Source organism: Eucyclogobius newberryi, unplaced genomic scaffold (assembly GCF_026437365.1).
Source record: "Eucyclogobius newberryi isolate DKJ021-1_F unplaced genomic scaffold, fEucNew1.0.hap1 SCAF_17, whole genome shotgun sequence".
Taxonomy (NCBI): domain Eukaryota; kingdom Metazoa; phylum Chordata; class Actinopteri; order Gobiiformes; family Gobiidae; genus Eucyclogobius; species Eucyclogobius newberryi.
This window is the reverse complement of record NW_027315801.1, coordinates 10342370-10359768: the sequence shown is the minus strand read 5'-3', so window position 1 is coordinate 10359768 and position 17399 is coordinate 10342370. Positions and strand designations below refer to the sequence as shown.

Here is a 17399-nt window from a genome sequence, read left to right as displayed (position 1 = left end):
GCCAAAGACATGCATGTGTTAGGTAAAATTGGCAAATCTAAATTGGCCCAATGGACAGGGGTTGAAAATTAGCATATTCTGCTACATACACTTAAACATTGCATCTGGTTCGTCCAACGCTATGTCCTTAAATAAATAAATAAATACATAAATAAGTAAACTGGAGAATTATAAATTGTAGTGTGCATAAAATATATTTAAGTGGAGTGTTTTAGAAAAATGTCTGGACAGACCAAGATATTCCTGTATAATTTGGACCATATACGTACCATTGTATGTCACTTAAACTTTAGAATCACTTAATTTTCTGGCACTGTAGTGTTTTTACCAAATGTTTCTGCTTTTACAATCACAAGGTGGCCGCCGCACTTGCTACGGAAACAGAATCCATAATCTTTATTGTAACTAAATGGCCAAGACTATCCGAAAGAGAACGCGTTTATGACATTCATTTAAAACCTATATATTTCATTCATGTGTGAATTCCAATGATTATACAATGAATGTAATATATTTAAATAATTAACAAAAGTATCCGGACTTTACTCACACAACTTCCGTTTTACTTCCTGGTGCGCGCTCATGGCTGAAAGGAGCACCCATAATATAATACTTAGGTTTAGTTGTTAGGAAATTGCACAATTACACAATGAAGATCGTCACATGGAACATTAACGGCATAAGAACATTTCGAAGTGGCATTAAAAAGGCACTGGACTCACTGGATGCAGACATTATTTGCGTCCAAGAAACAAAGGTTACGAGTAAGTCACGTTGTTGTGCAAAATAAAACACATGTCATCCATAACGTCATCCTCACAATATTTATTTATTTTATTTTTAGGAGATTTGCTTGACGAAAGAACTGCAATCGTTGAAGGCTACAATTCCTATTTCAGTTACAGTCGAGGACGAAGTGGATATTCAGGTACAAAGCTGATGCAGGCTCCACATGTTTTGTGTAAACAAAATATACATTCTAAAGGAGCGGCAAACGTGAAGTGGAACGTAATGCAATTTCAATAGAGAAATTGCAACTAACCGCTGAACATCACAAATTGGAAAATCGTGGTAAATTTGGTTTTGGCAAATAATAATCTCACATAAATGTTATTAAGTGATACCAAAGATGGTTGTATTTTATTTTATACAATTTGTATTTTATTTTTTTTGCTGGATAAATAAGCCCCTTTAGGCTTAGAGGCAATTGCTTTTTTAAATTTTATCTTCAGATGTATTACATACTTTGGCACAAATTATACTTTGTATAAAACTTAAAAATATTTTCCATGCCTTGTTGAAGAAAAAAAAAACTATCTTCCCAGGAACTATATATCAGTAATGTATTGTAGATTTTTGCCAGTTATTTATTGAAAATGTATTATGGTCTAACAACATTTTGCCTCATTACATTCTGTAATTTAAACACTCGTGACATGGCATTAAAGGGTATCTCGTTTTGGTACAGGGGTCGCCACTTACTGTAAAGACCAAGCGACTCCATTTGCCGCAGAGGAGGGTCTCACAGGCCTTTTGACGAGCCACGATGGAGCCATCAGATGTTACGGTGATCACACAGAGTTTTCAGATGAAGAGCTCCAACTTTTAGACAACGAAGGACGTGCAGTCATTACACAGCACAGAATCACGTAAGGCTTTCCAACAAGTGCTTTCAAAGACTGAAATGTGTGGATCAATTCTGTTCTGAACAAATAAACTAGGGATGCGATTATAAACCTTTCAGATACTTGAAGACAAATTGACAGAAAGAATCTTGTGCCATGTGAACTAAATCAAACTGTGGGTCAAACTACATGTAATGTCTATTCCTCTCTCACAGTTTGTGACTTGGTACTTTAATTTGGCTGTTACTTTCATACAGGCCTATTACCTATTCTGTATGTGTTTGTATATCAATCTTACTGTTGCATTCTTGTACTTTTCTATGAATATGCGCTAAATAGTCAGATAATGGTCTCATTCAACAAAATGTCATTGTAAGTTAACATGAATGTTAATATTATGTTTTTTTTTATCAGGTGTCATGGCCAAACACAACTCGTCAGTGTAATAAATGTGTACTGTCCAAGAGCAGATCCTGAAAAACCAGAAAGGAAACGGTTTAAGCTGCAGTTCTACAAGTTGCTTCAATCCAGAGCTGAAGCCATTCTGAAAAGTGGAAGGTGATGCACGTTTTACAAATAACAGTCACTGTAGATTAAATATGCCACATAGAGTATGGTAATTAAATACCTTTTACCTCATCTCTTTACAGCCATGTCATTGTTTTGGGCGATGTAAATACATCTCACAGACAAATAGACCATTGCGACCCCAATGAGATCGTAAGTACTCTCTTACTTTGTACTATTGCGAAGTTTAAAGGTGGTATGGACAATTTTTTTCAGCAATTTTTTTATCATATTTCCTCGTGGCGTGGATAAATAATTAGTCCTGCCACGTATCAATCATAAAACGCACCTATCGCTCACCTGCAGCCGCCTGCGGGTCGTGCCGACATTTCCGCGTGCCTAAGCGCATGGATCTATCATAATATAGTTCCCTCAGTGTACGGGGCAAAATGAAGACGGAGAAAGACAGTTCGAGCTGACGCAGAAGTAGACTGAAATCTACGGGAGACGAGACGTGCGATGCGCTAATAAACAAACGCACGTGTGTGTTGTATCAGTCCACACGGGGCGCACTCCCGCCTGCGTTCTCAAATCGCCGAAAAATCTTCCATACCGCCTTTAATTAAAGTGATTCATGTTATGTTTGGTGTGTGCTTTAGTTAATGATTTAATGTTATTCAGGATGATTTTGAAGAAAACCCTGGGAGGAAATGGCTATATGGCTTTCTACACATTGAGCAAGATGATCAAGAAAGAAATGAAGAGATTATTGCTGAGGAACATGAGGCCCCCTTGAACCACTCTGGGAGAGGAAAGTTTGTGGATATGTTTCGTTTTTTTCACCCAACACGCCCCAATGCGTTCACATGTTGGTCCACTATGACAGGTGCACGGCAGACTAACTACGGCACACGTATTGACTATATATTTGCTGATTGTCAGCTTGCAAAAGAACAGTTTGTGGCAGCAGATATTATGCCTGAAGTGGAGGGGTCTGATCACTGTCCGGTGTGGGGACAACTGAGCGGCTCCCTCGTCCCCAGCCTCAAACCTCCTGCTTTTTGCACACAGTACCTGCCAGAGTTTGCTGGAAAGCAGCAGAAACTCTCTCGGTTTTTGGTGAAGATGGATCAGAAAATAGCTCCATCCAATCCTAGGGGGGCATTACCTGGCTCTCAAGAAGAGCAGGAAAGGAGAGAGAATTTAAACCCCTCTGGAAGAGGCGAAAAGAGGCCTGCAGACTCTGTTCTTCCAAAAGGAAAAAAGATCAAGACTACAAAGCCTCAAGGAAATCTACTCACATTTTTTAAACCCAAGACTGTTAATGTTGTTTCTTCTATTGAATCAGCTGATAAGCAATGTAAAATTAATCTTCATCAGGACGAGGTCAACTCGACTCCGAACCCCTCGGTCAATCCCAAGGTCACAGATACTGCAGAAGCGTGTCCCAGCAGTGAGACTAAGGAGGACAGAAAGAGTATTAATGTGGACAGTTCAACCTCACAGTCTCTTACACTCGCCTCTAATTCTAAGAAAGGCTCAGTGTTTTGGAAGGCGGTGCTCAAGGGCCCTCCTCCTGCTCCATGCTGTAAGGTCCATGGGGAGCCTTGTGTGCTCCGCACCGTGAAAAAGGAGGGGCCAAACGTTGGCAAGCAGTTCTTTGTGTGTGCCCGTCCTCAGGGGCATGCATCCAACCCTGAGGCGCGCTGTAACTTTTTTACATGGGTTGAAAAGGGGAAATGATGCAGGTGCCATGTATTGTTGATTTTAACCAAATAAATGCTGTCAATCCTATTGTTTATAGTTCTCTAAATAATAAAAGAGTAGTTTTATAATGTACAGTTTTGTCTGTTTGAAACATTTAATACTCCTGTAGGCTTAATTAATCTTCCACTAGATGGCAACAGCAGTAACTCTAATTCATCAGTTTTCAACGGTTTCATTGATAGTTTCAGATACTACATAAACACTGCAGGGAAATTGTGTTTATGAATAGATTTATTTTAATTTGTGGTTAACAAGACAAGAGTTGCTCTTATTTAGTAAAAAAAGACCCTTGTATTATACGTTTGACATGTGGCCGGGGAAGGGAAAGGGAGGGACGTGACTTGTGACATGGCAGGAAATTTAGTTACGCGGGCAATTACTAGTTCCTCTCCTCGCCCTATTTTTCCTCTTCTCTTACAGCTGCAGAGAAGAGCACGACTCCGGGGAAAAAAGCTCAGTTTGAAGGCCGCAATTTTTAACTTCATCCCATAACTCCTGTCTACTTCAGAGCCGTCCTGCCGACATAGTGTACCCTGAGGTAAGAAGCTATTGTGAGAAACCGGTCTATGGGCGGCACGAGCTGAATGAATAGAATGCCGGTTTCCTATTTATACACGTGGTGACATGGCGAAGAAAATTTAAGTGCTGCATGTTGACTTTAAAGTAACATAAGATGAATTCTATCTTCTGAAATGACATGTTTTGGAAAGTGATACAGGCCCTATAATATTACAGACTTTTTTTTACAGGTTTATTGCGCTTGAACTCGTGCTAGCTTTGACTAAAAATACCAAGACGAGGAATGTGCAACACATTTGAAGCAATTTTCTTTATGAATCAAGCTGGGTCATGCGTGATTTTGGTGAACAGTTTGAATTCAACATGGCATTATACTGACCTTGGTGCTTTCCACTCGAAGACAGTTGCACATAAAGATTTGCTTTAGCGAAAGGATGTGTCAAGTCGCGATAAGACAAATGAGGAGGTTTCTGGTCTTGTAGCCGTTGAATTTTATCAGCCAACTGAAAAGTAGTCTGTGATGACAATGACCTTTAGTTGAAGTGAAGAGATTGTTCTCTCTCAACATCCTGCTACGTGTTTCTCAAGAATATGGGGTTGGACATGTCATTGTAAATGGAAGAAATGAGGGTTATTCTATTAAACGGTGGTAATTATGGGTCCCCATCTGGGGACATTGTAATATGTTTTAATTCAGTTCTATCTTCAAGGACAGATTCAGAGAGACATGAGAATTCAGCAAACTATACTGTCATGAAGGCATGGTGTAGTTTGTTTATTATTTGTTATGTTTATGGGTGTTGGTGTTTGGATGGAGAGGAAGTTGTTCATTCCTCTCCTTCTGAAATGTTTAGTTTTCTTAGAATTCTCTCCCTCAGTTATTTGTATGTTGACTTTGTTTCAGTTGAGCTGATTAAGCTCCTGAGTTGTGGGGGCAGTAATTGTAGATCCTGATTGGTTCAGCCTGCTACATAAGGCTTGGATCCCCAACATTTCTGGCTAGTGGACTTTACATGGTGGGCTAAGAGGAGAGCCTTCATTTATTTTCAAATAACTCTTGTTTTGTCAAGTTTGTTTGATTTAAATATTGAACTAAGCAACTAACCTGGGTTTTTTTGGACATTTTTTCCCCTGCTGCATCCCACACTACAACACATACTCAGATGTGAACTTGGGCTGTGCATTTAATCAAGTATTGTTTCAGTTTAATTGTAAATTATCAAAACGAGATGCAAGCATTTCAAATTGTATCCGAGAGGTCTCAAGCCAGTCGTCTGTCGGAAAGAGCAAGTGGTTTTAGAGCCAACTTTAAATTGAACTTGTTTTCTGGATAAGTTGATTAAAGGTCTGTCTTGTTTATGTTTACAGTTTTAAAATTGAAAGTTACATTTTATATTTTTATAAGGAAAACATCTCATTTAAAATCAGGCAACACTTAATAATAACTACACTTCTGTCAGCCTTAATAAAGCATGAAACAATAGTTTATTAAGAATGATTCAGGTTTAGTAACTACTTAATCATTAGCATAATTTCTAACCCCTTAATTAATTAACCCATTAATGATTCTTATTAAACTGTTTTTATTAGAATTAGGTCTTTCTATATGCTTTATTAAGGCTAATTTAGGTGGATTATTATAATAATGATATTGTTGCCTTATCACTTGTCTCCCGAGCAGGTTGCTTTAGTTACCTCTTAACTTAAATACAGACCAACTAAGTTCACATAAATCCTGATCAATTAAAAAGTTGTGGCCTGGGCTAGTGGAAAATGTTATACATTTTATGTCACATACGTAAACTATAAACTAAATCTACAGTCCATGATGTGTGTTATAGAATTATTTTAAAGTATAGGTGCATCTATCTAGTTAAACATCCACTATGTAACTTGGTGGAGTGTCCGTCACTAGCTTGTCTCCATAATGCTTTGTCTGGAATATTCCGCAGTAGGGCATTAAATGTGTCTATCACCATCAGGCATCAGGCTAGGTTATAGATCCGATCTGTAGAGAAGCAACTCGCCACTCACAGCAGGTATTCATATTTTACAGCAATAAAAACACCTGTGAATGAATAAATACAAAACAAGTGTAATGACATAGTGTGGAACTTTCCAGGGAAAGTAATATATTACAGAAATAAACAGGTGGTAAATCCTTCACCAGAAAAGTTACATAGTGCACCTTTAAGATAATATTTTCATCAGAATTTATACTTCTTAATTTAAAGTTTAATGTTTTCAATGATTCATTTATTCATAACCTTCATAATGATGAGAATTAAGATCGCTGCCAGAGAGATTAACAATTTTTAAATTATTATATCTTTAAATTGAATGGGGAAAAGGCCGTCTTGTTAATGGCTCATTTTCAAGAGGAACCATTGACCATATATGGATTCAAAACAATGTAATGTGTTCAATTTACAATATAACAATGTTATGTAAGTGAACAATTTAGTCATTCAGTGTATATAGGAGCAAGTCTGTATAGATATCCTTTCCAATGAATAAGTTTAAGTTTATGAGTTACCATTTACAGAGTGCCCTATTTGAAATGTCAAGAAGGCCATGAATCCATGTATCCTTGATTAAAGTGAATACATACTGTTATCTGTTTAACATTCTTACGATTCCGTTACACTGTAAAATCACTGTTAAATCATTCTCAAATGAAGTCTAATGACCAGTCTGAAGAGCACTGAGGATTATCTGTGGGATCTTTCTATTCTGGTCTTGTTGCTTGAGTTGTCCATTTCCTTCGTTTCGTGCTGGTTCTAATGTTAAATTGGGGTCAAGCTTATGCCAACGTGTCGGCATGTTTCCACCTGTAAGTACGATCACATGTGGGTAATCTTAAAACAGCGCTTATCTCCTAAGCTAATTAACATCACTCTAACTTCCAACAGGAAACAAGCTGTCCGCATGTCCTCCACGCACTGAGAATAACCCACCACAACAAAACAACACACACTGAGAATAAACCCACCACAACACAACAACACACACTGAGAATAAACCCACCACAACAAACCAACACACACTGAGAATAAACCCACCACAACAAACCAACACACACTGAGAATAAACCCACCACAACAAAACAACACACACTGATAATAAACCCACCACAACAAAACAACACACACTGAGAATAAGCAGAGAGCAGCAGAGCAGAGAGAGAAGCATTATGGCTTGAGATGTCTGAACCAAACAATAGAACATTTTAGATACATACATGTAAATAGATATTATTATGTATAAATGAAGTGTATTTGGATATGTAAAAACTCCATGTGGTAGACATCTGAGGAGTGATTGTTTGTTCCCAGGAGCTCCACCTGAATGAGCGTAACAAAGGGTTAACTGTAGGTGTTCCATTTCCCGTTTACTTTCTCCTGGTGTGTCTAATCCGTCTCTCTCGCTTCACGACAAAGGAGCTCTGGACTCTGAGCATAAGGCTCTTTAAATTGTGTACGTAAACATTGGACAGAAGTCGGATTTTCCTGTTTGTTTGAGTTTGAAGATTTTTTGTGGACATTTTGCCTCTTGTTTCCTCAGAGGCTGAAGCCGGTGAGTAACAGAAGTGCCTGCGTGTCCTTGTGTGAGGAGCAGAGGGAAAGGCTGTCAATAGTGAGTCGCTCTTGCATCAGATGGGAGCCATGTGGTGCACACGGGTTTAGGAGGCTGTGTGTTACTACTTAATCCACGATGTCATATAAATATGTGTTGTTACTGTTATTATTTGTAAAGAAGCATCTGCAGTTCTACATGTTTATTGACTAGGCTAATTCAGTTCTATTTTGTAACCCAAAAATATAAAATCATTGTACGAGGAGATTATCCATTAGAGAATCCAATCCTGTCCTGTTACTGTCACTATTAGAACTATACACGAGACCTAACCCCACTGTCCTTGTTGTGTGAAGGTCTTTTGTATGTTTGTAAAAACGCAAAAAAGTAATCGTTCAAGTCTTTCAGGTTTTCCTTTAACTACAAGTGTGGCAGTTTGTAAAATTACCATTTTAAGGAGAATGTGACATTAGTAGTGAAAGAAACATCGCAAAATGCTCAATATTTTCTTACACAGTGTATCTTGGCCAAAGGCCATGAGAAAACTCTACAAATATGCTGCTAAAAAAAGTTACTGTTCTAAGCAAAGTTGTCTCGTATGGTGGGGGAAGACTTTCACTTTTAGATAAAACTAGCATTTACACAGACGGTCTTTGTCTAACATATTGACCAGTGCTGAGCGGGTTGTTTGGATTGTTCAGGATCAGAGGTATTCTCTGAGGCGAGTGGGGCGGTCTGAGGAATGGAACACTGCTTTGTGAACGTGTCTTTGGGGTCAAGAGTGAGAGTCCTGAGGCTCTGAGTTTGGCCCACAAACCAGACTATCCCATGACCCTTGGGCCCCTCAGACCTACTCTCACAGAGGCGGCTCATGCCGGGACCAGCCCACTCACAGCGCATAAACACTCACTTTACTGCTGTTTCAGTCCATCCACATGTTTGACATCAGTATTTTTGTGTTAACGGGTTTTACTGAGCTTGTTATGTAGGTCAGTTTTTATGGGGGCTACAAGGTAATTGTTTTCTGTTGCCAGTGGTTGTTAGATCATACATCTGATTAAATTAAGAACCAAATGAAGTTGTTGGCAGCTCCTGTCCTAACCTGTCTATTATATTATGGACGCTTTATGTCATTGCACATTATCAAATCAATAAATGGGTGTATATAACTTCTGGTTGCTGGTTATAGCTCCTGCATTAGAATTGTAATACATATGAAAAAATACCTCTAGATATTAATTGTTATCTCTTCTTGCAGCGATTTAAACATCACATTTTTGAAACAAGAAAAAACATCCAAAATCAGGATGGAGCTGCAGAAGGTTAATGGACACAGCAAAGAAGATGGGTAAGATTTTTGTTAGGCATAAATTATTAGAAAATACATAAATATACTTAATCCTAATGTGTTTACTATTTATGATTATAGTTTCGACAGTCTTGATGCGATGAATCCAGAACGTGAAGAGTTTCTACCTCATAAACCTGACGGCAAGAAAGAAACACATTTTACAGATGTAAGTTTTGAGTGACAACCTTGCCACTCTGCGGGTATTAAAGGTGCACTATGTAACATTTCTGCTGGAGACGTTATTGCTTTGACTGGAATATCTCACAGTACGGCATTAAACATATCCATCCTGCATCTAATCACAGATGTTTTAATCAATACCTTTTAAGAATACCTTCAATGGAAGTAGCTAACATTCCTGGCAACGCTCTAACAGGCAGACAAGCAGAAAGGTACATGGTGCTCCTCCAAACTTTGTACAAATATTTCATCTTTGCATGTTTTGTACTGTTCTTTGCAGTTTGAAGGAAAAACCTCGTTTGGAATGTCGGTGTTTAACCTCAGTAACGCCATTATGGGCAGTGGAATCCTGGGACTGGCGTTTGCCATGTCCAACACAGGAATAATTCTTTTTATGTGAGTATGTCAGTCCAGGTCATGTGCAATGTTTGTATTTAACTATTCACAGGTTTGAGCTTATCTGTGCCCTTGGTTTTTATATCAGCTTTATAAATGTTTTCATAAGAAAACCATTAACAGCAGTCAAACAAACTAGATAAATCTGTTACTTTTCTAATCTGGTTTGTGCTTTTGCCTTAAATTTAAAGTCCTGTTTCAATTTGATCCCTAATTTTATATTGCATATACTCTAATACACAAATTATAATGCATAATTGCTTATTCCATATTGATGAATTATTTAGTTTTATATAGTTGGTGATGAAACTAGAATTACATGAAGGATATGATAATTACTTTAGATTGTTTCACTTTATTGCATTACATTCTACAGACATGATAGAGAATAAAGAGACCATATCTAATCATTATAAACAAACAGATATTTTAGTCGTTGTATACAACCTAATTCCATGCGTTTTTCCCCTGTGACTGGACACTATTCGGGCCATATAAGGACTCCAGCTCAGCCTTGCGTACCATTTGTCCGGCTGCGTTCTGGTTGCTAGGCTGGTTGTGATACAGGGAGCGGTGCCGCGCTCCATTGTGCATATGTCAGTAACGGTACAGTATCCGCTCTGCCACTACTACAGAGTAAAGCCTGATCTATTTCAATGGCGCCTCAGATGGGACACATCTCATGTAGCCTCCTTAAATCAGATTTGAGTGGTTAAATTTAGCCCTGTCGTCCAAGACACGCCTGCTTGGATCAATAATAATAATAATAACTTTTATTTATATAGCGCTTTTCAGTGACCCAAAGACGCTGAATGCTCTGCTATGTGGCAGCTAAAGCCACTGGAGCGTTGAAAAGAATTGTTCTTTTTTCCACGATGCTTTTATGTGACGTGTGCTTGACCTCATAATAGGGTTTAGTCATGGACTCTGCGGTTTTGGCTCCAATCTCAGAAAATGATCAGCAAACTCTGCCACCTTGACAAACGACATTCTAACTGACTAGGGTTACACTATATTGCAGATCTTTGCGTTACACACATCACTGCTTCATGATTATCCATGTTTATTGAAACGGCAAACTGTGAAATCCTTCATTTATCTAATAGATCTAATAGATGATCGTACCTTTAGTGTATAAACAGCTTTATAGAATCAAACTTCAAATGATCAAAGTAGGGCTGCAACTAACGATCGCTCTGCTAATCGATCTAATCTAGCGATTATTCTTTTGATTCATTGAAAAAGTCACGTGATATGACTGAATTTGACCCAGATGTGGTGCAGTTTGAGGATGCACATTTTCCACTTAATTTTTATGGAATTACCGCACAATTTCAGCTCATGGCATGTTTTCAAACCTATGTATAGACAAGGTAACAATTATTCGATTACTTAATTAGATGACTAATTAGCACTAGATCAAATAAAGTTAATCAAAAAGCCTGACAAAACGCACTTCACTTTTTAGGAGGTTAGATTTAATAAAAATGACTTGTGCTGCATCTAAAATGGTCACGGATTGCTTAGTTTATGACTAAACCAGGTCCCAAAAACCTACAATAAACTACAATAGAGACTCAAGACTCAAATAGAACTTAAATGTCCTTTAAATGTTCTTTTATAAGCTTGAGCCTTGTTATAATGTTGTTTTGACGTTTTTTTCTTTTCTTTTCCTACATGAACAGAAATCCTTGCATCCTCTGCTATATAATAATGTAAAATACCAGGCTTGGATTTACAAAGAGCAGTTCACAAACCCTGAACAAAAATGCTCAGTATTCAAGAATTCCCGTGTCAATTTGAGTATTCGAGGTCCACCGTTTACCCTATTGTTCCTTTGTCCATTTCAGAATCTTGTTGTTCTTCATTACCATTTTGTCAGCATATTCCATCCATCTGCTGTTGAAAAGTGCAGGAGTTGTGGGTAAGACGCTGTCGAAATACAGGCCATACTCCGCTCTCTATAATATCCATATTCAGTGTGTCATGCCGTGTGTTCTTTGTTTGCGCACAGGCATCAGGGCCTATGAGCAGCTCGGAAACAGAGCTTTTGGTCCTCCTGGGAAAATAGTGGCGGCCTGCATCATTACCGTTCACAACATTGGAGGTATGACACTTTACCTTTGCTTCTTCAAATATTACCTGTCAAAGAAATAATGTGGAATTCTTTATTGTCCTTTTTAGCTATGTCCAGCTACTTATTTATTGTCAAGTCTGAGCTCCCATTAGTAATCCAAGCGTTCCTTGGTAAAACTGAGAATACGGGGTGAGTGTTTGTGCTTCCTGAGCCAATGTTTTATTTCCTCATTTCATTTTTTCTTGATTTCATGTACAAGTCTTTTTTTTACTGTCCTTCAGAGAGTGGTTCTTGAATGGAAACTACTTGATCATCATTGTTAGCATTTGCATTATCCTCCCATTAGCTCTCATGAAACAACTTGGTATGTTTTCCATTGTAGACACACTTTTCGGTTCCCATGTTGTTCTCTTGTCTCATATGCACCTTTTTAGTTAAATACACACACTTCAGAGTGGAGTGTCCGACACCATTATAAATGATCTGCTCCTTCTCCCTTCAGGGTATCTGGGTTACACAAGTGGCTTCTCTCTCACTTGTATGGTGTTCTTCCTGAGTTCAGTGAGTCATTCACAGGAGGAGACATGTTTGCACAACACGATCGGTGTCAATATTTGTCTTCCTGGGTGTTTTTAACAGGTTATTTACAAGAAATTCAACATTCCGTGTCCTTTGGAAGACTATCAGAACACGAATCACTCTCATACCGTTGTCGTAGAGGATTTTTGTGAAGCCAAGATGTTTACTATCAACTCTCAGGTTTGTGTAAAAGCAATGAATTCCATCCATAAGTGACATGTATTTTTTTATATTAACTGTTCTTTATTTTTAGACCGCGTACACCATCCCAATCTTGGCGTTTGCATTTGTCTGCCACCCTGAGGTGCTCCCCATCTACACCGAGCTCCGAGAGTACGTTAAACTCCTCTTCAAAGCCGATTTAACTTAAATGGAACTAAATGTATTTTCTTCTTCTCAGTGCCAACAAGAAACGCATGCAGAAAGTAGCAAACATCTCTATCCTGGCCATGTTTGTCATGTACCTGCTCACGGCCATTTTCGGCTACCTCACTTTTTACGGTAAGACCTTTAGGGACGGCTCGGCGCTATAGTTTGAATTAGTGCATGTCCAATTTTTCCTTCTCTAATTTGTGATAAAAGTTTGATTTTCTTATGAATAAATACAGAACAAACGGTGAAACGGAACAAAAAACTGTTTTAATCCTTTTTGTTTTCTCAATGTAACCCAATGTTTAAGTATTCTGAGCATGCAGAATACAGTACTCTGATTAGACCAATTAGAAGAATAAATACAAAATACATTTTATTGCAGGTATTCAGCATTCTCTAACTAAACGCATTCTACAAGTATATTCTACCCAACTCTGCAATTAGCCTTAGTTTATTGACACTTGATTGACCGATTGATTTGAAAACACAAAAATTCCTCAAATACAATATAAAAATACACAATACTTGCATAATTCATACATAAAAGTAAGTCAAATCTTTCAAAAACAGTGGTGCAGTGGGGCTGTTGCCACCGCTGCGTCATAGCTTCAATTCTAGTCCTTGACCATTTGCCGAATGTCTCTCCCCTCTCCCTCCTATTTCACGCTACAACTCTCCAGCCTAACAAAGCCTTCGGGCCAGAAAAATCTATAAAACAACATCATATTCTTATCTTATCTAAGTACATCGATACAGCACTTTAAATGACACAAATGAGGCTCCTGAAAGTCCACAGACTCTTCACCACGTCTTGTGCTTCTTGCTTCTGTTCTGTTGTGCAGGGGCCGTGGAGTCAGAGCTGTTGCACACGTACATCCGCGTGGACCCGCTCGACGTGCTGATGCTCTGCGTGCGTCTGGCTGTGCTCGTGGCCGTCACGCTCACTGTCCCCGTCGTGCTGTTCCCGGTGAGAAACTCTGCCACCTTATTCAAATATAGACGAAGAGAAGACATTATTATTGTCCATTGAGGAGTTTTGAGACAACGTTGGTTCAGTGAAGGGTTTGAACCTTGAGGGCAATTCATTCATTTATCTTCCCACAAACGTCATGTAGGAGATGTAATTATCTCCTTGACATGTTTCAGGCTGCGAACCGTGATTCATCTTCAGAACTATACATTTGTGATTTCAATTATTACTCTGTTCAATTACAACAATGCTGTAATTAAAAGTACAACTCAACTCATTTAGTTCAGAATGAAATGTCCTGGAGCAAAACCACTCGTCTAATCTACAGTGGCTTTGAAAACACAAAGCTCATTAGGTCTATACTTTCTCCACAGATTCATTTTGACAGTTTAGAAGAAATCGTTTGAAATAATCATGATTTTGATAGCTTTGAGTAAGAAACGGGTTTAATTGTGCTGTTTTCTTCTCGTCAAAACACGTTTAATTACACCCAAAATGTTGACTGTGTTTTAACTTGTATATGACAAATAAATCGAATCAAATCTAACCCTCAGAATTGTAATTAAATCAAAACCACAACCAGAAAATGGCCCTGTTGCCATTCTAGAACATACTTTGAGTGCCTGAGCATGTCCCGGTGACTATATTTAAACAATGCTATTTCAATATAAGTAAATGTAAGTTGTTATGGTTAAAATATTGCTTAAAACAAGATAAGACTGTAAAAAAAAAGGAATTTCACATTATTCTCTCTAGTTTAAACATTACACATCAAGTTTTTTATATTAATTATTAAATGGCTCATTTTGCAGCCTTTTTAATAGTTCTTTTAATTTTTGATCTCATCAATAATCAAATTTTACACATCTCTGAAACAATAATTGAAATATTATAAACGTGTTAATATATCTACCACCTAGTCCAACAGTCCCATAACTGCACCTAGTCCCCTGTTACATCCGTTACAAGAAAAGCCTCAAAAATAGTAATGTATCTACATGCTAAGATACCACAATGATTTAGTTTTACCTGAAAGTAAAGCACATAAACAAATACAGCATTGTTGCTGAAGTGTTTTGTAGTTCTTTATGATCCAAGGTCTGCGTTTGACACTTGATGCTGGATTTCCATTATCTGTATCTGCACCACATGACGATACTGTCAAGGCCTCAGGAGCGCTGAGAAAAAAAGCTGTAACAAAGCACTGACATTGTATTGGATCATGTTTTATCAGAAAGTTTTACCACCACAAGCTTCTGCAGTAACCTTTAAAGGCCCTTTATAACCTTACATTGACTTGTGTGAGCTTTTTCCTTGTATGTTGAATCCTGACTGCACACCAGACTTGGGCTCTTAGGCTTTATTGTGCTAGAAATACAAAGGCTAAGATTAGATATTCACCATAATACATAGTGGCCATTTACACAGATTAATCTTTGAAAAATGAGTGGTTGTAAATGGTGTCTTGATTGTATATCATGTTTTCTTGCAGATTCGGAGGGCTGTGATGCAGATCTTGTTCCCTGACAAGCCGTTCCACTGGGCCAGGCACATTATTATAGCATTTTGCCTCATCTTTGTGGTCAACCTGCTCGTTATCTTTGTGCCCTCTATTCGTGACATCTTTGGCATTATTGGTGAGTTTTACAGATCAATATACTCTTTTACTAGTTAGAACGTCAATAGACTCATCTATATTGTTGTCTCTTTATTCATTTCTATTCATGTATTTCAGGTGCAACCTCTGCCCCAAGCCTCATCTTCATCCTGCCTGGAATCTTTTACGTCCGCATTGTTCCTGAAGAGCAGGAGCCTTTGATGTCGAGACCAAAGATTCAGGTATTATTTCATGTTTTTTGAGGTTTTCTTCACAGTTACTACATTATAGATTTGAACGAGGAAGTTAAGATGTGGGCTAAGTTATTGATGGATAATTTAGATAATTTATATTAGATATTACTTTATTATTTAATTAATTATATTGCTCTATTTCATTGTACTGGGAGTTTTTCAAGAGGAGCCTCCCTTCTCTTATTTTCCATCCATTTTCTACCGCTTGTTCCCTTTCGGGGTCGCAGGTGACTGGAGCCTATCCCAATGACTTTGGGCCTTAGGCGGGGTACACCCTGGACAGTGGCCAACTCGTCGCAGGGTCTCTTATTTTCATTTTTTTTAATTTCAGGACATTTAATCATTGTTTTAGTCCTCAATATTAAATTTAATTTGTTTATTACATTGACAAAAAATATTAAAACATATATCCGTCAACTAAATCAACACTAAACATCCTAAAATTGTGAAAAATGTAATAAAATCTCGTGCTTTTTCATAATTCCTGTTGAAATTGTTAGCTGAAATGTCCTCTTCTCTCCACTAGGCGGCGTGCTTCGCTGGCCTTGGCTTCGTCTTTATGGTAATGAGCTTGTCGTTCATTATCATAGACTGGGTGACTGGGGAATCCCGGAGCGGAGGCGGACACTGACCGAACAGATTCACTGAAGAACTGCCAAACCAAAGCTCTCCCAGTTTGAAAATGACCCCTCAACTCCCCAACTAAAGAAAAACCCGAATGCTTGAATCGATACAGACCAAAGAAAAGCATTGTAATGTGAAAATGAGGGCCGTCCCGTTACAGAGGAGGGGAGACGATGGGAGTACAGAACAGATGATGACTGAAAGGGGCCTTTAAGGAGCACACTATGAAGGAGGAATTCGATACCATGACTCAGATGGAAAGTCAGATTTAGTTGCTGTTTGGCGTAAATACAATACTCAGTCCAGCGCCAGTAGTACTTATTTGATCTGAAGCCACTTCCCCATCTTCTCACATTTTTCTGTGTAAGCCAAGTGTATTCTGTTGTGTTGAAACCTATATTTTCTTATGCAAAAACTGACCACACTCATTGAAATACAGTGTTTCTCATTAATACCAGAAGTAACAGACGATATTATGTCAAGCCCACAAAGCATATTTTTAATTATCGCACTAGTTGAGGTTTAAAATGAACTACATTTCTTTAAAATGATTCAAGTCGGGATTGCCTGAGCCATAAATCTATGCAAAACTGAAATGTGCAGCTCATATTGTGTCTCCTAAATTATATTATTTAAAATATGAGAATAAATCAAACATTCGAGGTAACTATTTATATAACTTTTCCTAATACTTCTTGTCATGATGTCATTAAGTAATGTATATAACCGATGTTTATTGGTCCATTTGTTTTGGTGCTGGGTTTTCCTCCTACAGAAAAAGCGAAGAGTCACTAAAGCAAGATATTTGTTTTACATTTAGCAGAGACAAAGTGAGGTTTGTCAGTGCATGTTACACTTCAAATGGAGTTTAGAACTGGTCAAAACGAATATAAACCCATGCAGTGTGTGAATATGTGGCATGAACTGTGAGTTAATCATGGATTTTAATTTAAGATATTGCAGACCGTTTTAAATTGTGTGATGTTCTTGCTCTTCCTGTACATT

The 17399-nt window shown here is 38.0% G+C and overlaps 2 protein-coding genes across 5 annotated transcripts; both read left to right on the top strand.

The window, feature by feature from the left end:
- Positions 1 to 586: 586 nt before the first annotated feature.
- On the top strand, positions 587 to 3968 carry apex2 (APEX nuclease (apurinic/apyrimidinic endonuclease) 2). The gene is made up of 6 exons (XM_072449046.1): positions 587 to 764; positions 845 to 928; positions 1469 to 1649; positions 2040 to 2183; positions 2276 to 2345; positions 2814 to 3968. The coding sequence occupies exons 1-6, from the start codon at positions 650 to 652 to the stop codon at positions 3873 to 3875; spliced, it is 1656 nt and encodes a 551-aa protein (XP_072305147.1). The 5' UTR covers positions 587 to 649; the 3' UTR covers positions 3876 to 3968.
- Positions 3969 to 4418: 450 nt separating this feature from the next.
- slc38a5b (solute carrier family 38 member 5b) lies at positions 4419 to 17291 on the top strand. Of its 4 annotated transcripts, none has more exons than XM_072449051.1 (17): positions 4419 to 4437; positions 7983 to 8054; positions 9253 to 9342; positions 9424 to 9511; positions 9806 to 9921; positions 11772 to 11845; positions 11936 to 12028; positions 12106 to 12187; positions 12280 to 12362; positions 12501 to 12559; positions 12638 to 12757; positions 12831 to 12910; positions 12978 to 13078; positions 13792 to 13916; positions 15412 to 15556; positions 15655 to 15758; positions 16297 to 17291. In XM_072449051.1, exons 3-17 carry the CDS (start codon positions 9302 to 9304, stop codon positions 16399 to 16401), a joined length of 1416 nt encoding a protein of 471 aa, XP_072305152.1. In that variant the 5' UTR covers positions 4419 to 4437; positions 7983 to 8054; positions 9253 to 9301; the 3' UTR covers positions 16402 to 17291. The 4 variants fall into 4 exon arrangements, with proteins under 4 accessions (XP_072305152.1, XP_072305149.1, XP_072305148.1 ...); XM_072449050.1 differs by lacking the exon at positions 4419 to 4437 and adding an exon at positions 7845 to 7895; XM_072449048.1 differs by lacking the exon at positions 4419 to 4437 and having other exon boundaries at positions 7842 to 8054.
- Positions 17292 to 17399: the final 108 nt, after the last annotated feature.